The sequence below is a fragment of the Cyanistes caeruleus genome, chromosome 11, assembly GCF_971803275.1.
Source record: "Cyanistes caeruleus chromosome 11, bCyaCae1.hap1.1, whole genome shotgun sequence".
Taxonomy (NCBI): domain Eukaryota; kingdom Metazoa; phylum Chordata; class Aves; order Passeriformes; family Paridae; genus Cyanistes; species Cyanistes caeruleus.
This window is the reverse complement of record NC_141711.1, coordinates 4,105,898-4,131,668: the sequence shown is the minus strand read 5'-3', so window position 1 is coordinate 4,131,668 and position 25,771 is coordinate 4,105,898. Positions and strand designations below refer to the sequence as shown.

Below are 25,771 nucleotides of genomic sequence, written 5' to 3'. Positions count from 1 at the left end.
CCTGGCAGACGTTTTTCGGTATCGGTGATAATAACAAGGAAAATTTAAGGAAAACTTGATTTGAGCATGCCAACAGCAACCGCATTCCTTTAGCTTGTGATCACTCTAGTCAAATAGACAAGTTTTTTTTTCCCCCCTCCCTTCCTGCACTTAATTTCCAGGTAGAGTTTGTTAAAGCCTGAAATCCCACCTGAACTTTGGAAAGTCTTTAAAAAAAAAAAAAAAAAGAAAAAAAAGAAGAAAAAAGACCCATACACAAATATTTGGCTAAGTGACCCATAGCAAATTGCGTAATGCCAGTTAAAAGTTGTGTTTTCTAAGTATCAGCCCCAGAGGTTTTATCTGAAATAAAATCCTGATTACTTCAGATTCTGGAGGCAAACTGTGACCTTGCTCTGCATCTCCAAATTTGAAACATTTGTGTTGTGCCCCTCGATGACGATGCCTCTTGCTAGAAAGGAACAAAATCCTTTCAAAAACCTGATTATTTTATTTAATAAGGTAAGAAGGCCCCAAACATGCATACAAGAATTAGTTCAGCCTTGAAGCTTGATCAAAAGAGGTCACCTAAACTTGGAACTGCAGTGCTCTACCAGACAAAAATGACCCGTCTCCAGGCATGCAGCTGCATGCCCAGTGATGTTTCTGTCTGTAACCATCCCAGTTCTCAATCCTCTGGTCATTAAATGAGAACCAGTATTAGGTCAGCACACAGAACACAAGGAATTATATCCATTTCTTGCATCCTTCTCTTTGGTTTGCCTGGGAACATGCTCTGAGAGCTGGGGGCAAAGGGGAGAACTGCACTGATGAGTTTTACAACACATTGTCAGAGAGATTAAATAGCCCAACTCCCCTCAACCTTCACTTTACCAGCCCTACTTTCAGTATTCTGGGAAAAAAAAAGGGGGAAAAAAACCAAACAAAATCAAAAAACAAACAAAAACCCTTAAAAGAAAAAAAAATATGATTCAAAATAAATTGAAAAGCCCAACTTGTAATAAACCTGGCACTTGCCCCAGGCTTCAGGGATGTCTGAGACTGTACACTCCACAGACACAATCTGTAGCTCTTACAGGGAAAAAAGAGATATATTTGCACTATTTAAAACAGGTTGCAAATATAGTTTATGTTTTGGAAATGTAGGGAGCACGGCTAACAAAATACAGAATGCAGCAGCAAAACAAGCAACACTATCCTACAAAACTGTCGTTATATAATGTCACTGTTTACACTAAGCCTCCAAAAGATACCTTCTGTTAATTTTTTTTTAATTAATGGGGTGCTATGCAGTTAAATAAACTCATGAAGAGTATTCACAACTTCTGCAATTTTACTTCAAATCCCAATCTTTATTTACAACATCACTGTTATAAATTACAACAGTACTGTTAACATTCTTGTCACTTGCTGGGATACCCAGTGGAGCTCCCCGAGAGAAAAGAACATAATGCAGGAAACCATGGCACTTGATTCTGTTCTTATTTGAATGTTTTTAAGTCAGACAAAACTCCACTGAAATCAAGGGTTATCCTACTGAAAACAGCTGCAATTCCACTGCTACTCCTCAGGCACTGCCAAACAATCTCCCTACATGCAGAGCATCTCCAAATAAAGTTAAATTAGTTCTAAAATATCAGCAATCCATGCAACTTCGTATTAGTGTGAAATTACTTAAGCCTTAATTCAGCGAGCTACTTAAGCACATTCCTAATTTTACAGGCATGAGATGTACCAGTGACCTTAATCAGACTAGCCACGTACTTCTATTTAGGCACATGCTTAAGCATCTTGAAATGTTAAAAGATATGATGAGGAACAGTTCCATGAGAATTAAAGGCTGTTTTACACCTTCATAGGCACACTACCATTTTAAGTTTGAGATATATATATATGTGTGTATATATATATTTACAACAAATAAGTGCTTGCACCACTTATAAAACAACCCTCAAAGTATGAAGATGACTGGAGGAGGAACAGTCTTTAATAATCTGAATAACATCAATCACTTGAAATAGACTTTTAATTCATATCTGATGCTTGCTGGAAGCCTTCTGCAGTGTATACACGTGCTGCCTAACAGCTTTAAAGCATTCCTTTGCGGACTTTCCCTAAACAGCACTCCTGAATGTGGAACTTTTATTGCTTATGAGTAAGCATAAGCAAATATAAGGGGAGAGTGCACACCTACGAAAACAGCTGTGAACAAACACACCACTGCTGAATTTTCACAGGGATGCAAGGCTAAAAAGCAACCCAGCAAACATATTTCAGAAGCTCCATCCCTTCAAAGAGCCCACAGAAACCTAAATGATTACTGCCTGATCCTAATTTACCAGGTGAAGTAAAAGCAGCTATTGTAAAACAATAAATAAATACAGAAATAGACATGGACAGCCTACAGAGGACTTCTGGATTTGGATGTGCACATAACCCAGGTGATTACATGTCTAATGATCCAGCTTCTGCAAGTCCATGCTTGTACCTGCACACACAACAGCAGAGCTCTGGGTAACAATGTCAAGGTGCTCTGAGGACTCGGGTTTATGCAGTTATTTATCAAAGACCTCAGAAGCAAAATAAAACAAAACCAAGACAAAGAGAAAACAATAATCTCAGCAAGTGCAACTAAGTAGTAGTTTCCCCTTACCCTTCAACAGTTAGAGAAAATTTAGGGCTTGTTGGTGTCAATAAGTAGTTGTAACAAAGACATTAGCAATAGTGAGGATAGAGAATGCTGCATGAATGTTCTCAGCATGGTTCATTGACAACTGATCTAAAAATTGAATTATTAAGGGAAAAAAATCATTGATTCTAAAACCCAGGCAAGGTAGCCAGCCTATGTTAAAACTTATTTAATTTTTCCAGTGCTGCTTCATTCCTAAGCTCTCAGAGCCACAGCTTTTCCATTGAAAAGCAAAAGACATTTTACGCACAATTTTCCCTCTACTAGAAAGAGGTATATTGTGCCCTTCAGTGAACATAAAATTGATATTATCGTCTCTTAGTTTATATCTCACTACTTAACCTTCAGATTAAAAGTTATTAGATTTGAATGACTAAAAAGACATCATGTCACCTTCCGTTCAATGCTGGGAGACGGCAGAACTTGGGGGAAAAGTCTGAATGATAAAAACCACAAAGTTACTGGGAGCATAAAGTTGTTTTTCACAATCTCTGATGAAACAGCAGAAGCTCTACAAATGCAGTCATCTTTTCACCATGTTGTAATCTTCAATTATGAGGGTACTACAATACAAAATCAGACACAATCCAATAGCCTGCATGGAGTTTAATCTATACTTTCAAATGGCTCCTTCAATAGCAACAGCAGTTTAATAATTATGCTTTATGTCTCTTTGGACAAAATGACTCAACACAGACGCTCCCTTAAAGTCTAACAAACAATTTTGGTCTAACCCAGTTATGTCAATATGAAACAAAGACTTTATCTTGGATCTAATTTAGCAGTTTTGCTCTACAGAGATAAGTCCACATCATGATCAATGGGACCGTAAAACTCTTGATGCAGTTTGTAACCTCTCCTCACGGGTTTGCAAAATGACATGAAGCTCACCAATTTAAAAAAAAAAAAAAAAAAAAGGCATTTCTTTCATATACACTGTGATATATTCAGATTTCTTTCTAGTCAAATTTTCTTTTTGATCTGCACAATTAAAACAGCCTCTCAACAATACACCAAATCCCCCATTTCTTGTACATTTCCCTTGTCTTTGAACATGAACAAAATCTGAAGAACCCACATATTCCCTCTGGAGTTCGATTCCCTCGATCTAACACTTCACATCTCAACATTTCCTGCAACAACTACTGCCAAAGGGCTCAACTATGGCATCTTCACAAGGATGCCACAAAGAGCCCAACTGCAGGCACTGACTTGGGCACAGACCAGAATCTAGTCCAAATTTCTTTTGCCTATCAAACCTTTTTATGTATGAACAAAATTATATTTTTCACTTGCAGGCATTTATTTGAATAAAAGAACAAAACAGAATATAAAAAAAAAATCCAACACTTTTTTTTTCCAAGGAAAAAACCCTTCTCTCCTTACTTGGTGGACACATGGCAAAACCAGTATTTATCTGAATTCTTCAGAAAGCTTGAAGTGACACTTCATAATTACAGTATAGTTCAGCTCAAAGACAAAGTGAAGAAAAGAAACTTCCCCATAATTCTTTACATAAACCTCCTCCTTCTTTCTCCACATACCAGTTGCGTTTTCTATTTCTATTCCAGTTTGTCATAAACACGGCCACCTTGTAACCCTTTTTATCAAGCAATCTATGCACTACCTAAAAGTACACTACACCCCATCAGACAAGCTATAGGTTTACATTATCCAAACATTCCGATTCTGCCTGCTCAGCGCAGGTTGTCAATAAATGCAAGCAATTGCAAAACACCAGTGTGTGTTTTTTTCCTTAAGAGAACACTGATAGGAGCCTGCCAGTTTTACAAAATAAACCCTTTGCAATCTCTGCAGCTAATCTGTCAACAAATTACTATTAAAGTCATACCTCCTCAAAGTTCAAAAGCATTCTGGATTAGACAAAGATACTGAGTTTTATACTCGTGGGGCAGTACTTGAAGTTAGAGTATCAAAGTGGATCTGGCTATTGATGTGGAGAGTTTTGTATTTCTGCCACCATGCAACACAGCACTTGGTGTCTTGCTGCTATACATCAGGATTCAACTTTGTAATCATTCTCTTTGTTCAATTCATAGTCTTGTTTCACTGCTAATAATGTGAAGAACACTTTAATGAATAGTCCTGAGGATAAAAATAAAATGCAATAAATAATATTTATTTTATAAGCTTTAAAAAAAAAAAAAAAAGAACTGTCTAGAACTGAGGCATCAAATCTTCTATCTGAGTAGACATCAGAAACCACTGAAGCAACTACAGCTGTGATCATGAACATTAAAAGGCAGTTTGTCCCTATGAGTCTTTATTTATTACTGCTTGGTAGGCAGGAGTCACCCCATCATTACATCCCTTATGCCCAAGCTTCCCTCGCCCAGCCTGACCTTCAGCTTGTGGGTCACTCCAACACCCATTCTGCACCTCCCAGATGTTTCCATGATGCCTCAGAGCCAGCAGATGTTGCTAGACTCTGCCTGGTACCTCGTTCCCAGGTTTTCTGTTCTGTCACTTGGTTCTGCCTCCGTGGACACTCTGGGACAAAGCTCCTGAGCCCCACTACCTGACCCCACACCAAATCCCAGCTTCATCTCTTCAGGAACTACAGTGATCCAGGTAACCTTCACACCTACTCCAGACTGCTCACCAGACCCCTGCCCATTCCACCTCATCCTGACAGTCACTGCCATGAGATGCTGACCTCTGGGACCTGTGGAGTCAGCAGCAGTGGGAAGGCCACCTCTCCCACCCCCAGCAGATGCCAAAATACTACGAGAAGAAGTTCTCTTTCCCTTATACTTTGGTTCTGAGGATGATTTCTATATGCATTTCCACTTTTACTCTTCCACAGACATACCATCCCTGAAGAGTCACTTGTATTGCCTTGCCTTTCTTACTTTACCAATATAAACATCAGCTGGAGTTACTTGGCTTTATTATAAATAGCATAACTCATCCCCACATTTGCTACTCCCAGCTTAACAGTACATTTTATGAGATTGCTAATGCTAAAATAATTGAGCATCACATCACTCTCTGTCTCCTTGCATGGCAGGATCACCCTAACATGACATGGGAAGCATAAAACTTGTCCTACAAGTCCTCCCTGTACTCACAGAAAGAGTGATCACACCATACACTTCTCCTGCAAACACATGAACAGCTGTGGTGCTCCATATTTTTCCATGGTAAAATATTTACAAGTTAGCAAACCCATTAAAACTTCCTAAAAAAACCCTGAAGTATTTCTGTTTTCCTCTCTCATAATAACTAAACTATTAGTCCTAATAAATTCATAAATGTCACCAAAAATGTGACCCTAAATTCAGCACAGATGCTTTCACAAGCCTTTGTACATGCAGGTTTCACTGTTCTGCCATGTGATCATGGGAACACACAACTAAACACAGCAGCAAAGCTCAAACTACCCACCACCGATTTTTTTTTCATTTTTTTTTCAGACAAAACAAGTGCCAGGTGGCAAAATGAAAAGATTTGAATGAAATGCTCTTAAGAAATAGCTGTTTAATTCAGAACTCATTCATTTGTATTGAAGGAGTGTTTTGTAGAACGCATTCTGTTAAGTGACCTGAGAGCATATGTTGTATACGGAGAAACATCTAAACATTATGCTCCATGTTGTATGTGTATCTGTAAATGCTTGCATTAGCTGTCTGAAAACAACGGGGTTTTCTTCTTTTCAGCGTTTAAAAATGTTTTCCAAACAGCAAGATTGATATTTTTATGCTAGTTCTGATTACCCTTTTATTGTTATCAGGATTTGGTTTGTTGGTTGTTTTTTTTTTTAATAACTGTTTTAAACTTTGCAATCAACTTGCTTTATAAAAGATAAACTCCATGAAGAAGTTAGTCATCAAAACCAATTAACAGCAGAATTCAAACACAGAACATAAAGGTCTTTGAAGAACTTGGAGAAAAGCAAGATCCCCAACCACACTGGCTGTACTGGCAGAGGATAAATAAACTGCAAGCTAAAATCAGAGCAGTGTGAAAGCAATCCCGAGCCTGGCAGTCCTGTCCCCAGCCCTGAGCACTCTGTGCTCTGTTTGGGGAGGGCTGGAGGACTGGGAATGAATGGGTGCCACTCCTTAATTGACAGGATGGGCAGCTGAGTGACACCAGCCGTTACATGCGAGGTGACAACATCATCTGAGACATCCTGAGCCCTCGGGATGGCCACCAGCCCTCGGGATGGCTATGGAGAAGCCCTGGCACAGGGTTAGTTAGTGGTGGAGGAGCAGAGGTCTGAGCCATTCTGGTCCACAGCATGCACATTTCTGCATGATCCCCCCCTCCCTGTTTCTCTCTGCACAAAGCCTCACTAGAAAATTCCACAGTGCTCCTATGGAAAACACAGTGTAATTAACTCATTTTGATACGAAGCCTTTTTTAAGACGAGACCTTTGCGTTGAACGTATTTTACTGTTCCACTCCTCTTCTACTGTCCTATATTAATCAAAGCTGTAACCCCTGTTGTCTTTGCACTACGAATCAGAATGTGCCCCTGGCAAAGAATGAGGGAAAAGTCAACAGGAATTAAGTTTCAGTGCAACTGTTTACTCAACTGTGGCCTGCAGTTATTGAAATTTTATCCGTGGTTTTGTGTGACTACTGCAGTAATGAATTCAGCATGGCTGTGATTTTCTCACTGATGGTATTCTCACTTCAAGTAAAAACCTGTAGGACGAAATTATTGAAACAACCAAAGTCTGTGCATTTAGTATCATCCATTTTTCTGACTTCTTTAATTATGGCAGCTTTCTGTCTTAGATTGGCAAATGGGGTGTCCTACTCCTCCTCAAGCCTTCACTTTGCTTTGTTTTTGAGCACAGGTTTTTTTCTTCTCCACAACAACCTGCTAAAAAGATCACTATACACTTAAGGGAGTCTTAACCAGCTGCCAATCGCTTATTTAAAAGGTTTTAAGAATCCTTATTGCATTAGAGAAAATGAGGGTTAGGCGTTAGTGCATTCACCGTGGCTCTGCTGCAGCCTTTGTTCCCAAACACATTAATGATACATGCCCAGCACTTTGGTGTAAAATTTCCTCAGAGGGCTTCAGAATTTTATCAGGGAAAAGAAAAAGCCAAAACGTATTATGTGGATAATTTACACTGGTGAATTTGGTCACTTCCCAGAAAATACGCTAATTAGAACACCAAGGCAAAACGCACAATTTGGGTCTGATTCTTCTGAGTTGAGGAACACTTACATGGATGTATTTATTTATTTATTCTGACATTTTGTGCAGCAGATACCTCTGCAGCCTTCCTCACTAATAGAAAACATTCTGTTGATAGAGGTTGCTAGGTTATACTAGAATTTGTTGCAAAACCAAAAAGTTAACGTTAGTGTATTTTCCACCCAGTGACATATTTTGGAAACCAGTTATTTGTATACAGCAGTTCACCCAATTGCCGCCACCAGACTCAACACACTCAGGCAACGGAAGCAAGCCCTGATCTTTGGGTGTTTCCAGGGAATGATTAAAAAGAAGCCCCGGAAGAGAAGTCCAAGGTTTCCCTTTACACCAACGACCGCAATCCCCTACGGGCAAAAACGCACAGGATGTCACAGGCGAGTCCTAAAAGCATCCTCTGCCTGGCAAGTACAAAGGGTTTGGGAAGGGGGGGTTAAATCCTTCATGCTTTTCCTGTAGGTAGGAAACTTGTAATGCATCTTACAGTACCTGCTGTTGCTGGAGATGTGCTAAATCTGCAGCCCCAATTTCAACGGAAGGTGTCTCGCCGTTTGATCTCACTTCCCGCAGGCTGCACTCTAGTAAATGGTTGCCACCGCTCGCTCCATTCTGAATGGCTGAACCGTTACTTTTTGTCTCAGTCCCAGATTCTTGCATCATGACTCAAAAACCTGAAATAATTTAGGGGAGGGGAGGGGGAAAAAAAAAAAAAAAAAAGCAGCTGTTAAAACAGTTGCTGTATATAAGGAGACATGCCCTGTTTTAAATCCTGCCAAAACTGTAAACATATGTCATTTTCCTTCATACGATTTATCTTTCATTAATGGTTCATGCTACTAGTTTATGTTTATTTATCCATTGGTACAGCTATAATTTTAGTAAGTTAGTTCTCTTCTAAATATAGTATTATTTGCTCAACATCTTTTTTCCCTTAGAGAAAAAAAAATATTTTTGAACGAACACACAGAATCCATAATTAAATTTCTCTAGTTACATCTGGATGCTTTCCTTTGAAACGGATGAGTCATTCTTGGCAACATATGATGGACAATATCAAAAATGTGATATACACTGTGTAGGGGCACGGAGGTGAAGCAGAGCATTTGCTATTTTGGTTTTCACTCATACCATGATAGTGCCAAATTAGCACCTTTTATTACTCTGAAGCAATTTAGGCTTAATCTGGGATGTGCTGAACCATCATCAGTTTTCACTTCAGGAGAACTGCTACAAATGCTCACAGAATTAGGCTTGTTGACAAAATTTTTGGCTATGGATTTGGTCTGGATTTGGATGCTCTTAGGGCATTACAGTGAGGAGCCTCTTGTGTTATTTGGTTAAATATCATCTCAGCAGCCACAGCTCCCTCCAGCCAGCCCTCCCAACTGGCTCTTGGTGTCAGCCTGTCCCTGGATGTGTTCACCAAGACTGTCAGTGGGTCACAAGCCTGCAACGAGGATGAGGACAAAGAGCCACCTCCTTACCCCAGAACCCCAGGGATTTACCCACCCTCAGAACGAACATCAGCATTTCTGCACAGGACTCCCCACACAAAGCACACACGCCAGTTTTCAGCTGCAAACCACTACCTCGGAGAGAATATGATGACTTGTTTTATAAGTAGTTCCACCTGCAAAACCCCAGCTTCCAGGATTTAAATGCCATTAACCTGTCTGGCTTCCACCAGCCCACTCCTCCTCTTCCCCTCAGCCAGGAGAGATGGGGAATGGAAAGCCAAGCTGTGTGCTCCAAGCACACTGCCCACCCCACAGTGACAACATGGACATGTGAGCCAAATGCCCCTGTGCAGGGTAGCTCACCTCAGAAGGAAGATGCTTTATCTTCAAGGAAGAACCCGTTTGAATTCAGTAAACCAAGCACATGGATGATAGTAGGACAGATTCAAACGTTTTGATCACATTCAAATAAATTTCATCTGGTCTATGGAAACTTGTTTCAATCTGTTTTGTTAAATCTTCAAATTATGCCAGGGGACAAAAGGGTTTGGAGACTCATTATAAAGTTTCTGTCAACTCCTCTGTGAAAGCTCCAGAGATCTAAACAAACCTAGCTTTCCCAACACCACTAGGAAATGCTTTTGGATTTTTTAACATGATCCTGCTCTGATACACACCAAGTATGGTGTGTTTTTCATTTTCAGCACTGTAAGGAAAGCCTATAAGCATGATAAGGTCTAAATAAGTGTTTACATCTAACAGGCAAGGCTGGATTACACACCAGGCAGCGACTGCATGGCACAGGTTGCTTTGGAAGAAGAGAAAGGAGTTAGAATCCACAGACAGCACCCAAGTCACTCAAAAACACACCAAGCAATTTTTATATGCTAAAAAAAGGATTTACCACTTTTACCCCATGACAAATAAAGAAAGAACTGATGTTATTGTTTTCTGCTTCCACCAAAATCTAGAGTCAGGTCTCAACTGGAGAAAATGGAGCACTACATTAATTTACCCCAGCAGCAGATGAGGGCAAGGATGACCACCAGGAAAGATTGGATTAGAGGGTTAAACCCAGAGACTCATGCCTTTGGCTGTTTTGGAGCATGACAGTAATGGTGGGTGGCACATCCCCCCTTCACAGACCGAAGCTGATGGAGGAAGGACACACGAGAATTGGTGGAAGGTGCCTCCAGCAGCCACTGTGGTGGAAAGGGATGCTAAAATCCATGTGCCAGAACAGTGAAGAGGTACATCTCATTTTCCAGCACTTCTGATGCAACAAATGGGAAGTGAGAACCTGAATAAAAAGCAGTAGGGTCAGAGGAAGCACCAAGAAAAGCTCTGACAGCAGCAAGAAGAATGTGCACCACTGAGGAGCAGATCCATCACTGACTGATCACGATTTGTTGGCTTGCCCTTCTGAGCGCAATATCTCCAGGACACAGAAAATAATTCACAACCAAACTGGTCAAGAAATTATTTATTGTCTCTAGGACTGCAAAATGGTCCTGGAAAGAAAAAACAGTAGAAACTGCAACAATTTTTCTAACCTATAGGACTAAGAAAAAGTTGGATTATTTATTGTATTTGGTCAGAAAAAGATCATAGTTCTTGAGAACCTTTTCTATGACAAATTTCATGCTCTGTTTTACCTTTTGAAGAACCCCAGCCAGTTACCAGCTCAGCTGCACAGGGCCACGGCCCCTCCACTGGACCCTATGGATCCCACCAGAACTGGCAGCAGCTACCAAAGAAATGAGGCTGGAAATAGAGTTTGCCGGGAGACCACGTTTAAACTTTAAAAAAAATATATTTTAAAAGCAGAAGTGAACATCTTTAAGCAAATTTTGCTTTAAAAACACCAATTTACAAGCAGTGAACTTCAACATAACTTAAACTATATGCCTGTACAAAACAAGAGTGCTCTGTTAAAATACCTCCGATAGAAAACTGGTATTTCAAGGGAAAGAAAGATAAAACTGTTTATTCCTTCACTAAAGTCAAATGTGAGTTGACATGAATAATCACAGTTTGGTTTGATCATTAAGTGTCATGTCATGAAAAATCAACCTGTGAGAGCTTTCTGCAAGAATGATTATTATTTGTCTTTTTGAGCACACCTAAATGAGCTGAGATGATCGTACACCGAGGATGGCTGAGATAATTGTCTCTTCCCAGCAAAGAGGAGATGAACTTACAGGAGCCTATTACTGAAGTTTGTCATTCAAAATTGTGAAAGAAAAATGCAAAGCAAGGTTGACTTTATGCAACATAATTAGGTTCTGTGGGAACTGAACTGAAACTCCAGGTGAAGTATCACAAACCGTGATTCTGGTCTGAATACAACCAACACAGTGCTGGAGAAGCTGTTATGCATAATGATTTATTATAAAAAAATAATAATACTCCACAACTGCTTCCATGACAGGCAGGAGACCTGGTTCTGACTGAAGAAATTTAATGGTAAACGAACCCATGTCCATTTCATGTGTTCTAGAAAGCAGAATGATTCTCTTATCAATTCTGAAAAGAAAAATGCATTTTTAAAGCTTAAAATATGTGGGTTATTACCAGTGTTTCTTATATATATATATATATATATATATATATATATATATAAATTCTATGATATTTCATGTTATGAGTGATACAGAATTACTCTGAATTATTAAAGTGACACAAAATGTTTTTCTCCTATGAAGGGACCAAGGTAGGCTGCAGTACCAACAACAGCTTGTGAAACTTTATCCTGAAATCAAGGGACACATAATAAAAGAACTGCTCTGACTTAATGTTGGCTTGGTTTAAAAATTTCAGAACAGTGATCAGTTTCTTCAGATTCCCATTTTAACTTTTTTCTAGCTTTGATGCACAGTCAAACACAAAGTCAAAGCCCTACAGCTGGGCCCATCTCTTTGGTGAATATGTTATGTTCAAGGTAATGGAGCAAAATTTCACTGAAGCAAAATCAAAAGAAGGCACTCTGTCAACAGGAGGAAAACCGCTAATCATCTTCCAGATGACTTGGAGAGAAGCAGGGGACAGCCAATTTCTTAAGGACGTGGTCAAAATTGAGAAAACATAGGTCAGATGTGAACTCCGCCTGAATCAAAATAATCTTTCTGATGATTCTGGTGTCGGTGTGTTTTGAGGTAAAAAAAAATAGAACCTAAAGGAATCCTAATTCTGAAAAAGTTCTTTGCTAAGGCATTAAAAATAAGTCCATAAAGTCCATAACAGCGCTGAGACCAGATGCTGCCGATACACATCTCAGCTCCACTGGCCTATTAAGATGAGCAAGGTTAAGCATGGAGATTAGTAGGCAGGAGGTGGGCGCTGAAGTGTGCCACTGCTGCAATTTTGCTACCAGTATAGTTTCTGAAGACTAAGCAGCATTGTTTAATGTCAGCGTGAGGGAGGATTTACTGACTGAAGCACCTGTCAGAATAAGGACCCACTCCAAGTCTGAAAGACTAAGGGACTGATATTCAGATGTCTTTAGATGCCTCACCATACATGGAGGCATCTGGTGAGGCATTTTTAAGATTTCTCAATAAGCACCAATCTATATCTTTAAATGTATCATCACCTTAAAAAAAAAAAACAACATCCCTGGGGTCTTCTGGCCTTAAAATCCCTGTTTTAAATATGCTTCTAGACTTAACGGGGACTACAGATTTACAACATAGCCTGTGTGTTTCAAAGTTTCTTAGAGGCTGATGATTATATTTCAGATGTTAGTACTTGGAGGTGTTTACAAATACATGTATGCACATAAAGATCATTAGGCATTTCAATCCCCTGGGATCAGTCCTAGAGCAAAAGTGTTGTCATAATACAACCCTTCTTTGCCACATTTGTGAAAGATTTTAAGCTAACAAAAAGTTCAGTCTTTATTCCTGGGCAGTTAATTAAGGTTGACCAAGTCAGGCAGAAGTAAATTAACTTGGCTGATCAATTATTTATATGAAGCAGAATAAATGCCCTTAAAGAACTTGGCCCAGCCATGAAAGGACATGTAAATTAAACACAACACAGATTTATAAAATGTATTTCTACTTTTATAGGCAGAAGAGTCAATGCTGAAATCAGTTTTAAGTGAGTGATCAAATCACATGATCTAGCCCAAATTCTCCAGCAGGCATTCTATCCATACGTACATGGTTTATAAATAAAAGTTCTACCTATTTGTTACAAACAGCACCCCAAAACAGGCTCAGGAATGATTTTAGGGTGTTTATCTGTGTCATTATTAAAAACAAAACAGAAAACTCCTAACACAATTCGGAAGAATTCCACAACAACATAACACTGCGAAGACAGGATTTTACCTCTTGAAAACGAAACGTTCTCCGGAGTGCAACCAGCAAGGGAACACAAAGAGCAGGAGCAAAGCTGCTGCCTCCCCACAGCAGAGGGACAGACAAACACCCCTGCAGCACCAGCCTGGCACTGCTGTGATCCACAACGAGGACCCCAACAGCTTTCCCAGGAGACCCCTGCCCCACTCACAGGTGGTCTCTTTTAGTCCCGGTATCTTTGGAGCAAGTGCCTTGCCAGGGAAAGAACCTCAGGCTCCACATCCCACCACCAGTAGTGAATTTTTCCAGGAACATGTTTTGATGTCCCCCAGCTGATGCCAAAACACCCATCTCCTCCAGCTGACACCCCATGCCTAGGCTGGCGAGGCAACCAGCAGCACCATCATGCCATCCATGAGTTCAGTAAAAGAAAAAGGATTCACTTGTAGAAATTAAAAGCCTTGTGTAAGGTAAGGCTTGATGTGCCGTGGGGGAAGGCGTACAGATGTTCAGCTGCTCATTTACTAAATTACACCATGTCACAATTAACTGTGAATCAGCCAGCTTCACATGAGCAGCTCAAGGGCTGCCACCATGCTAAGTGCAGAAATAACGCCGGGGAGGGAAGTCCAAACTAGCCAGGTGGACCAGATGACTTTTCTTTGCCTGTGTTTGTGGTTAGCACGACTATTAGAGAGAGCTATCCCAACATATGGCATGATTTAACTAAATCAGATCATGCTGAACTCACCAGCCTTTCTCAACTTACAAACCCCTCCGCTCTCGTCATTGCAGATGGGTGAACACCCGTCATGCTTTTAGAGTTTTCAGTAGCCGTCATTTATCCTGCTGACAGGGTGTATTTTAGGTATAATTATGTACTAACTAACTATAGATCAACTGTCAGTACATTAGGGTACTTTTTGGATAAAACTTCATGCTTACCCCTTTGAAGGCCACTCGCCTACACACTACTGGTGGTTGCTGAATTGTGCAGGAGTAGGAGAAAGGAGAAGGGGATTCAAAGTGCAATTAAGGATCATCTTTAGGAATCAACCAAAATAGTAGCAAACAGAGCAAATCAGGCTTCACTGTCCTAAAAAGTGATGCTGAGTCACGTCTGACAGCGGGGTTTGGAGGAGGAGAGGCAAACCTGGAGCAAGGCAAGGGAAGGAACATGCACGGGATGTGTGGAAAGAGGAAACAAAGAGACAGCGACGAGGTGAAATCCTTTGATATTTCCTCAGCTTAAAGAGGTAATTCAATGCATTAAAATGGATCCTTGAAATTTCAAAGGATGAAACTCGCACAACAAAGATTGTCGAGAGTGCTATTTTCTAGGATTAGAACAAAAACGTATAGGGATTTGCTATATGATCTTACATCGCCGAGCAAGCCTGTACACTTGCTGTTATGCAAGCACCATCTTCCAATAGAGAATTTTCATAATTATAACAGAAAGGCGTAAATTTTCTAATGCATGGCAGTTCAAAAAGTAATCAAGAGAATGAGCCTGAGGGCTATTTTAATGTATGCAAAGCTAGTGACCCACAGTAAATGGGAGGTAGGCTTCAATGAATGCAAAGTAATGCACACATACTAAAGACCTGGTCTGATGAGGGACGGCTAAAATTAACACCCAATTAATTTCCGAATTGACAAACAAATGAAAGCCATAAATCTACTTTCTCATTAATTTTCTTGTGGTATAATTTAAAGCAGTAATATGAGGGCAAAAACTGAGCATTATCCATCATAAATATCAAAAAAGATAGCACTGTAACACCATAAATTATGCATATTACCTGTTGTTAAAAATGATTAATGTATTATCAACTTTATCGTGCACTGTATATGTCTAGACGTATCTAAAGTCTGAAATTTCATTTAGTGCTTAGGAAATAAAGGGTCCAGAAGAAATGGGATTACCCGCAGCGCATCCTTGGCTCTGCCTCCTTACGCTCTCACCTCGGCTGGACTCATCCCAAGCCTTGGGGAGTGGAGTTTGAGCACATGGCAGAGGTGATGTGCTGGCTTCCCCAGGAAGGGAAACAAATCACACTGCTCCTGGAGCATCCCTGCAGCCCGAGGCCCTGACACCTGGTTTACACAGGGCTGCTCCCCTGCCCTGCCCTGCTGGCACTGGGGTAGAGCTACTTGGTGATGCAGAGCCATGGTGGGGGACAGAAGTAAAAGCAAGGAGTAGGAAAATGTGAAGCTGTAACTAAATTCACTGAATGAAAAGCCCATGCTTTGCAAAAGTGGTGAAGTACAACACCTTGGCCAAAAGAAGGACACGGGCTGCCTTACCTCCTCCCTGTCGGTCACAATGATGACCAGCCTGGCTTGTTGCCACCTGTTACAGGTTTATAACCACTTGCCACCCTCAGATCTCCTGAATGGCAGTTCCTGTCTAGAAGCAGACATTCACAATTTTTAATTTATTTAACTATATGCAGTGGCACTACCTCTCTGACTGTTGGGGTGTATGGCTCACACTGCCTGGGTTCCCTCTTTCCAGCAGCAGTGTGTTACCATCAGGGCCACAGCAACCAGAAATCATTTGGAGGCAGATCAGTGAAAGGCTGACTGATGCTCTGCAGGACCTGAAATTTAAGACTGCTGCAGTGAGGAGAAGAAAAGGGGAATCAGGAGCATAATCCCACTTGTGCCACACTGACTTATTGGGAAATCACAACCAAACAACTTAAGTTGTCAGAGAACCAGTCAGCGCAGTTACCCTTAAGGAAGTCTCTTCTGCTGAGGGTGTTGCTGACCACAATCAGTAAGAACAGAGATTAAGCATATCCAAGAAGAATTAATTGAAACAGACATTAAAAGGTTGCCATTTGCTCTGTTCAAAAGAGCTGGAATTGGTCACCAAGAAAAACCAGTGCACTAGAACATATCAAGCTGTGAAGACAACAGGTCTCACTCCCTTCCATGAGGTAAGACCCAAAGCATTAAACAGACAATGGACAATTCAACTTTCCTCAAATCAGATTTTTGCATTCTCTCTTCATTTCACGCACGCACACAGAAGTTACTCCCAGTCTCACCTTGGATAAACAAACCCCCTTTGCTAAGCCAGCTCTATCTCAATCTATGCCTCTCAGCTTGACAGCTATTAAATCCATATTCAGCATGAAGCTCATGCCATAGACACATAAAAGCTCTAGAGCTGGGCCACTTCCAAGTGACTGGCAAATATGATGTAATCATTTACATACCATCATCGGCAGAGTGAGGTTCCTTCCTCTCTCTTGGGGAGAGCTGTCTTTCAGCAGTAAGCTTGACAGAAATCATCCTTACCATCACCGGGATCACCGTTAAGTGGAAGGAAAGGAATGGCGAGTGGCCAAAAAAACCCCCAAGCCAAACCAGAAGCCATAGTTCACTGTACCGTGAGACTCTGTGACTGCTCCCACATGGACACGAGCACTGTGGCACCAGAGGAGTGACTCCTCCAGAAGGAAGGGCAGCACGGTGAGGTGCAGAGTTCCCTCGGTGCTGGCCCCTGGTCGGTGTCCCTGGGGAGGTACCCACCTGCTCATCCCAGCCCAGGCATCACAGCAGCGTGGGGCTCCCTGCCGTTCCGTGCAGAACAGGAACAGAAACTGCAGAGCTGTTCTCACAGCCAGGACTTATTTGTTTGCATGCACACTGCTCTGAGCTTGCATCACAAACTCTTGCAGTCTGCCTCACAGAAAAACAGGTGACTGTTCAACCAAATAAAAGACCAAAGTTGCATTTAGTAAATACAGTCAGTTTGCGCCAGACAGCAGCAGCACTGCTACGAGATAACACAAAACCTCTACCAAGTGCTGGCTGTAGATGAATTAGACTCCCACCCTCCATGCACATCTCCATTAAAGCATAGCTAAACTCTTTAGCAGCCTCCAGAAGTCAAAAACCACCTCAAAGCCAGGTGCAACTCTAACAATTCTGCACAATGCCATTTTCACTTCACCATTTTCACTTCGTTCGAGGTAGCAAAGGCTTGATTCATGGCAGTACCACGAGTCAATTAATGACCAGCTTGTCCACTTACACACTTCAGGTACCTCCTGCTCCCCTCCAGCAGCCCAAATGAGCAGTATGTTTGGATCACTGATGCAAACTAAGGAATATAGTGGATCACATTTTTATGCATATTTTGTTGTCTTCCTTTCCGAGGGATGAAGAGGACAATTATTTAATTTTATCATTTTATGAATGCGTATCCAAGATGTCTTAATAAATGAATTTGCATATAAAGGAACAGACAACCCCTTCACGTTTTAACAAATGAATTCACATATGCAGGAATAGGCAACACCTTCACACAAGAAGAGTTAACATTTCTTTCTCAAGGTCACTCAAAGAGGGTTTACTCCCTTTGTGTGAAAAGCCCTAGCCATTTACTGTTAGTGCTAACAGGTCCTGCCTGGCATTTGAAATCCAAGCCCCACTCAGAAACAATAACAAACAATAATTTTGAAAAACAAAGATGGTATGAGCGAGTTTTTCTTGCTCGTTTTCAAAACAACCCAAAAGCAACAACTACCAGGATGGCTCTCTTTAATTAGGACTCCCAGAAACCAAAGAACAAACAGGCAGCAGAGAGAAATTAGCAGATGTAAATGCAGTTTTCCAGTTATAAAAAGAAGAAAAGCAGCTCCGTCATCTCACTCGCAGGAGGAGGAGCAATAAAGCGCGCTTTTAAATTTCCTATTTTCTCTCCATTCAAACGGCTCTGCTTCTAAAACAGATTTTCCTCAGATCTCCTCAGAAGTAAAACGGAAAGCTTTGCCTTTTCCAACTCCATCGAGAGCACACGCATCAATTAAAATCCGACATGAGAAAAGACGGAAACCGAAAAGCTCCCACCCAAACGCTGACATAGAACACAAGGCCGTACTTTTGGGGTGATTACCTGGTTCATAGCCCTATACCTTTTTCCTAGACCTTCTACCTCCTTGTTTGCTCCATGCAGGATTTTCTAGCCATCAGCCGTCTACCGCTGTGCTAGTCGTCTTGCAGGAGTGCTCTCTCCCTTCTGAAAAAAGCAAACAACTGGATAGATATCATTACACTAAGGAAATCTCTTGGAAAAACCAAACAACTTGCTAATCTTTCTAGCCCCTTCACCCAAGTTAAAGATAAGCAAAGCAAACCAAAGTGAGTTTCAGCCACATTCCAGGGACAAGCTCCCCTTTTTCTCCTTTATCAAAATCCCAGCATTTAAAGGTTTTTTTCCAGACCTTGCAGGATAAACTGCTGCTCACACCCGCAAACAAAGCAATATTTGTTTAATAACTGATTGCTGCCATGGGTACAGTAAACAAGGGGCCCAGCATTTGTGTTTATGAACAAACACATCATCTTGCAAGAGCAATTTAACATTAACCAGGTGGAATAATCAACAGATTTCATAGGTGACACTCGGGGCAGGACTAATGTAAACAGAGCAGGGAGGAGAAAGGGGCCACTCTTAGGGAATCAAGGTTGAGGCAAATGCATTACAGAGTAAACAGCTGGGAAGAACTCAAGACAAACAAATAGTCATTCTTCTGACATTTCGAGAAGCAGAAAGGTTGTACGTTACATGCATCAGCTGCTGACCACCATGAAATCAAACCAGTTGGGGACCAGGCCTTCTTGTTTACACAGTGCCATGTTTGCTTATAAACAACAATTTGCTGTTACCAACCTCGCATTACTCATTGCATAAACGAGCAGATCAAGTGAAATCCTGTTAACTCTTCTGTGGATTGAGGGTTTTTTCCTCCCCTTCAACAACAACAAACAAAAAAGCCTTTGCAGTCTTGCTGTGTAACCTCAAGACAACAGGCAGCAGGGGAAAATACAGAGCTGTGCATCTGTTCCGATAAAGGGGAAAGAAAGGAGCTGAAAACACTTGAAAGTGTTTCACAAAACAAGATTTACCAGCCAAACCACTGATGTGAAAGATCCATTTGCATTAAAAAAAAAGAAAAAAAAAAAAAAAAAATCAAAACCCAGAAAAGCAACAACTGCAAAAGGTGGGGTGCAAAATTTTCATTTCACTCCTAGAACAAACAAGCAAAACAACAGCTTTCGACACAGCCTGACCCACCCAGCACAACCATGGCCATGTGTCATTTACACACACACACCCATGGCCATGCCAGGGCCCTGCAGCAGCCATGAAGCCATGGCTGGAAGAGAGGTTCAGCCCTCTTCCCCCTCCTTTCTCTCTCCCACCCTCAGCCCTCTTGCCTCTGCCTCCCATCACCATTCTCTGATCTTTGTAGATCTCCTCACCTCCTCTTTGTTAACTCAGAAGCCCCCTGGATGTCTTCTTGTAGCCAAAACCTCTGGCTCCCAACTGCTCCCCACCCAACATCCTTCTCTTGGCCCCAAGCCTTTGTGACTTTAGTCCTCAAGGTGCTCAGGATACCCAAATCCCCTGGGTCTGTCACCTTCCAGAATCCTTCCCCATCTCTCATTCCTGTAACACTCATGAAATTTCCTATCAAAGCATTCGTCCAGGGAGGTTTCTCTAAGTTGTCTACCCTGAACACAGATTTCTGAAAGATCTGAAGTACAGGGAGGGAAGATGGATGGTCCTAATGGTAGAGGTTAATCCAGGGCTCTGGGTTACATTCTTGCCTTGACACAATCACTGCATGGGACCTCCATGGGTCTCTTCATCCCTCTCCTATGTGAAACAAACCCTTTAAGATGTTGTACCAGTCAGGTGGGGTTAGTGGATGTAGGTGTGGGCTATACCACGGGTCCTTTTTCCTCCCAGCTTCACCATTGTCCCTCCCTGGTTCACCCCTACCTTCAGATTAGCACCAGCATCACCGCCAAGCACTGAGGAAAATCATCTCAGTCTCAAATGTATGAAGCATCCAAGGTCACAGCTGGCCCTGGCACTAATCTCCCCTCCCTTGCCATTTCATGTGCAAACAGCATGATGGCCAGAAGCCTCCCCCCTCATCATTTTTTTTACAAGTTTTAGAATATTTGTTACTTTTTTTCACAGCACAATCCTGGACATCCACAGCTGGCCAAGACCCTTCATTTTCTTTTTCAGAAAATATTTAGCCTTTTGTTGTAGTAAAAAAAAAAAAAAAAAAAAAAAAAGAAGAAAAAAAAAAAGGTTCAAAACCATGAAATCAGTACAACCTACTAATAAGACAGGTATTTAAATAAAACCCAAATGCAGTATTGTTCAGGCAACTGCCTATTTTTTAATACATCAGGTTGACAGCATAATAGCAGGCAGGATGAAAGGTGCGACTCGAGGACGGGGTTGGCGTCCGCACACCAGGAAAACAGAAGTGCTGCCCCATTTCCTGTGCTGCAGCAGAGTATTTCTGATGTCTGGGGCTGCCAGGGACTTAACTCTGAATTAATGATTACACACAATACCCTCCTTTCTCCCCTCCCTGCAGGACAGCGAGGGCCAGCCTCACCGAATGACTGTGGGCAGGCAGGCACGGGTCACGGGGGATTTAGATATTTCACAGCAGCTTCAAAAATTTAGACACTGCAACCTGAAGGCTTCTGAAAACATCAAGCTTCACATAAAAGTCCTGATATTTCCCTACTTGAGACAACTGCTCTCACCTCAGCCGCGCTGCCTCTTCCATGCTCCTTTTCCAGCACGTAAAATCACAGTTTATTCAGTACAAAGTAACTACACTATGATAAAAACTATAAGCATATCATTCAAATGCTTTATTGGTCAAATAGATGGATGCTTTTATTAGTCCAACCTTTTTTGTAATGGAGTGCCACTGATGACCCAGTGTTAGCCTCATTCCCTGCTATTAATCACACTTCTAAGAGCTCATTTTGCTTTAAAATCTTAAGAAATTGCTATAATTTAAAGACATGGTGTCTACATAATGGGAAATGCTTCACAGATTGTATCATTCCATATAACACAGAATTTTTATGGCAATGCTGACCACGATACCAAGGTATTACAAAACTCGAATAAAATATTTTATGAAGAAAATCTAAATGTAAACTTCCTTTTGCATTTGTGGTTTGCCACATCCATAATGTTTTAATCACAGCCTTTTGGGAGTTGCAGTTTTCAACTGCATGTGGCTTACATAGATTAACACTACAAAAACACTCCCTGAACAAATATAAACAGAACAAAACAAAATTATATGAAAATTAAATAAAATACAAGGATGGTCCATGAGAGAAAGACTGTTCAAGCTGTACTTTTACAATTTTCACACAAGACATTTATCCTTTTGTCAACTATATTATCTTCCTCCTTTTTTGCACAGGGAAAACAGATGATGTTTACTGTGAAAAACTTTTACGACAAAGTGGAAGCATCTTACGAATTTACCTACACAGAGAATTAAATTAATATAATGATGGTCCTAACCCATATTATTAAAATGTACTTTGCAAAATGTTTTGACAATGTTGACTGCTACAGGAGGGAAAACACATTTAAGACAATTTCAGCCAAATGCAGAAGCAGAAGCCTTTCATTTTTCAAATGCAAAGTAAAAAGCATCTTTAAACACCTTCTCATGAAAGAAAATGCAGTGCAATTATGTTATATGGCACACACAAAAGCATGTTCTTTTCCTCAGTTCTCTAACAAGATATTAGTACCTCTTGGCCTTAGGAATATTATGTGTAAATCACATCATATTCATAGTGTCTGAATTAATTATAACAGGAGCTGGAGAGAAATGTTAACTTTCCAGGTTGTTGCTAAGGATTAGCCCTTGTTTACAATTCTGTATTTATAGAACAAGAAAAATTTGTCAAATGAAGGGCAAAGAGGAAAGTAAGAACGCAAATTTAGCTTTGATTTCAAAACAAATCAGATCTTGCAACCATTCCCTGAGAAGAAAACCACAGTTTTTAATGTGAAGATGCAAATGAGTCTCAGAATATAAAAATGTTTTATAATTCTGTGCATTCAACACTACTAGATGTTATTTAAAGAATTTATGTTAACATTTCTCATCCTCGCTCAGCAAGTCCGGGATGCTGCAAACAGCATCTATTTAAAATGGATCGTGTTGCTGAGGGGCACGGGGCAGCTCAGGAGGCTGACACAGAAGGGAGCAGGGTGTTTGGTCCCCTGCCACCAGGCTGGGATTCATGGACTACTCCAAAGGGGTTGAAAAGGCAGTGAGAAGGAGGAACAAGCCCCTTGCCTTGTATAAGAACAACACTGGCTACATGGAGATGCGCAGATCCATCCCGAGGGAAAGTCAGGACCCTCAAAACCACTGCAAAGGACACATTTGGTCTTCCCACATGCAGTGAATCTGTGAGGTGAATGAACACCTTAAGAGAAAGGCGCTCAGGAACCCAAGAAAGCTCCTTCATGCCAGACATGGTACTTTCTGGAGAGCCCTGTGAGCCACAGCATCCTGTGTGGATGGCTGAAGGCTCAAAGTCCGCGGGATGGGTCCCAGTGAGCAGAGAGCCAAAACTGGGCAGGGACTTGCAGGTCTTGGGCACCTTGGCAGAACTGGTCAGGGAAGTCTGTACTGCTCGCTGTTCTGAGGATAAAGAAAGCACTTCGGCCTCCAGCACTTTCATTTCTCTGCACAAACAAAGGCACACCCACTACAATTAAATTGCAAAACCCTTTTCATTAGGACTCCTTGTTTTCACACACTTCAAGCCTCCCAAGACCTGCAGTCCCTCTCATGCTCCCACCAGTGTGTGCTTGTGTGTGGAAAACTAAGCAAGGGCTCTTTAGTGGTTTCAGTTTATGGAGAAGCAAATGGAAAATTGTTTTTTCTCCTTAAAAAAACCCCGTAACCACCAACTTCTGAGCAGGGTGACTTGCAAAAATGCTGAGCATCCACAATGGAGAGCATCTGACCCCCCGCAAGAATCAGGCCCATAACACAATATAAAAAATGCACTTAGCTAAGCTTTTGTGGAAACACAGATCGACTCTTCGCCTTGCCCTGTCCAAGGGCTGTGGCTCTCAGATTACAGCAAGGACAGCACAATGCATCAGGGAAACCAAATGTGTCTGTGCACACTGGTGTGTAAGCTAACACACAAACACACACACACAAATGTGCTATCCAAGCACCCAGCACGACAGTTCACATCAGCCAGAACAGAATAAGCGGGACAGAAGAGCTGCCTTCATCCCCAGTTTTCTCTTGATGTTTTCTTTCCCAGGAATAGCTCCAGTCTCAGTCCAGAGAAAGGATTTCACCCCATCACATTTCTGTGCAGGAGATGTGTACATGCAGCACATGTTCCTCAACAGCCACACACATGGATCCCAAGCACCCAAAAATACAGTTGGTCCTCTCCACACTGGCCCAATAGAGAAGCGGGAAAAGAAGCGTGCATTTTTTTCACCTCAAAATTTCATCCTGTGCCTGAGAAAACTCCCTAAAAAAGCTCTGTCGAAACCAATTTGATTCTAACTCCCCCAAAAAAGCACATATGCCTACTTTTGAGTCAGGATGCAGGAAGTTGAGCTCTTAATCCCTCTTCTGCATTCACCCGTGGCTAAGGAGCAATGCCCACCTCTAATCCACCATCAGCCATGGTTGGGAGAGGGAGAGGTAACATCAGAGAGAATCTGCAGGACACCAAGTGAGCCCCTCCAGCTTGTCTTGGCCAAGGACAGTGAACAATTGTGAGCACTCCTGTGGCTGCCCATGCCTTTTCCATGTGTGATGCCAATGGAACAGAAAGCCTCCCAGCAGACAGCACTGTGGCCCCATGACCTCTCCAGAACCAGCTGTTCAGCCCTTGGCTGGGAGGGTCCTTCACTGCCAAGCTCAGCAGAGGTTGCTCCAGGAAATGGCCTTTCTGGTGCTGAACCCCCAGCAGCATGTGGAGGCCGTTTACAACCAGAAATGAGTGTTTAATGTTCAAAATCTGCACAGAAGACTGTATTTGAACATCTCCAGCCACATGCAGGTGCATGGTCCCACAGATGTGCTGGCTCCTGAACACTAGAGCTAAGGCATGTGGCTTCCTGCTCCAAGGGCTTGTGAAAGAGAAGGATACACCCTATTTACAGCCTATTCCAGACAAGACTATTCAATGTCAGGATGTGCCGTAAGAGGGTAATTTGCACCCTAAACTGGATTGTACGATACCGCAGTCACAGACCGTATGATCTCTTCCTTTGGATTAAAACTGTTTGCACAAGTCAAAGCAGAACAAGGAGAGTAACAAAACATACAGTGTATTTTGTTCTCCACTGCAGCCACATATTTCAACTGCCTCAGCCGAATTCTTAGAGTAAACACAGCTTTAAAAGAAAATAACTTGAATAAAGAGCTTCTGGAAAGTTCTGACTGATTATGCATGCAAGAATTCTGCTACTGCTTCCTCCCATCATCTGAAAAATAAACCAAACACCCAACTTCCACAACTGTCTACAAAAGTGCTATTTTTCTGAAACATGTTACAATACTATCTAAGGTCTGCAAGTTATAATGAATGCATCTTGTTTTGCAAAATACACAGAGGAGCTCAATTAAATGAACAACTGCAAAGGAAATAGAGCTGATAAAGGAATTAATGCTCTGTGTGCCAGATCATAACATAACATCTAGGATAACAAAGCCATGTCAAACATGCAACCGCTGAAGACTTTAAAAAATGAAATAACAAAGTTAAACCCCAAAATATTTAAGCACACGAAATCAAGATGTGCAAAAGCTATTTTCAATAACTGACAGGGGAGCATGGGCAGCAACAAACAGATCTCTTGCAGCCATTACTTCAAGACTTACTAAATACACAAGAAGACGGATTGTTTTGTAACTGACCACCTGCTCCGCTGGCGATCCGCTCCTTTCTCACTGCCCAACCTGCGTTTTTCCAAAGACCACGCTAACCCAATTTCCCATCCGCCAAGGCATGGCTGAAATTACTTCTCGAGTCTGAGTCTGCAGCTCGGTCTCCTTTTTCTCCTTCCCTTCCCGCTTGCCTGTGCCGCTCGGGCTGCCCACACGCTGGAAGGGAGCCGCCAGCCCCGGTGCCTGCTCCGGCTGTCGGCACACACGACACCGGTGGGAGCACAGATTAGAGCTCAGCCGGAAGGGAGACAGTCAGGGTTCTGCAAAACCTCGCACATCGGCTTTTCTCCTTTCGCAGTTGGCGTGTGAACTTG

General features: G+C 41.7%; 1 protein-coding gene across 40 annotated transcripts in view; it reads right to left on the bottom strand.

Annotated features, from left to right (window-relative positions):
* Positions 1 to 25,771, bottom strand: part of FOXP1 (forkhead box P1) — a 378,502-nt gene that overhangs the window by 152,779 nt on the left and 199,952 nt on the right. For 39 of the 40 annotated variants that reach the window (XM_086846832.1, XM_086846841.1, XM_086846847.1 and 36 more), the window contains one exon: positions 8,376 to 8,557. In XM_086846832.1, the coding sequence (XP_086702958.1) occupies positions 8,376 to 8,546 (171 nt within the window). In that variant the 5' untranslated portion in view covers positions 8,547 to 8,557. Of the gene's footprint in view, positions 1 to 8,375; positions 8,558 to 17,193; positions 17,283 to 25,771 lie in introns of those variants that run through there. The other variant, XM_086846860.1, reaches the window with a different exon arrangement.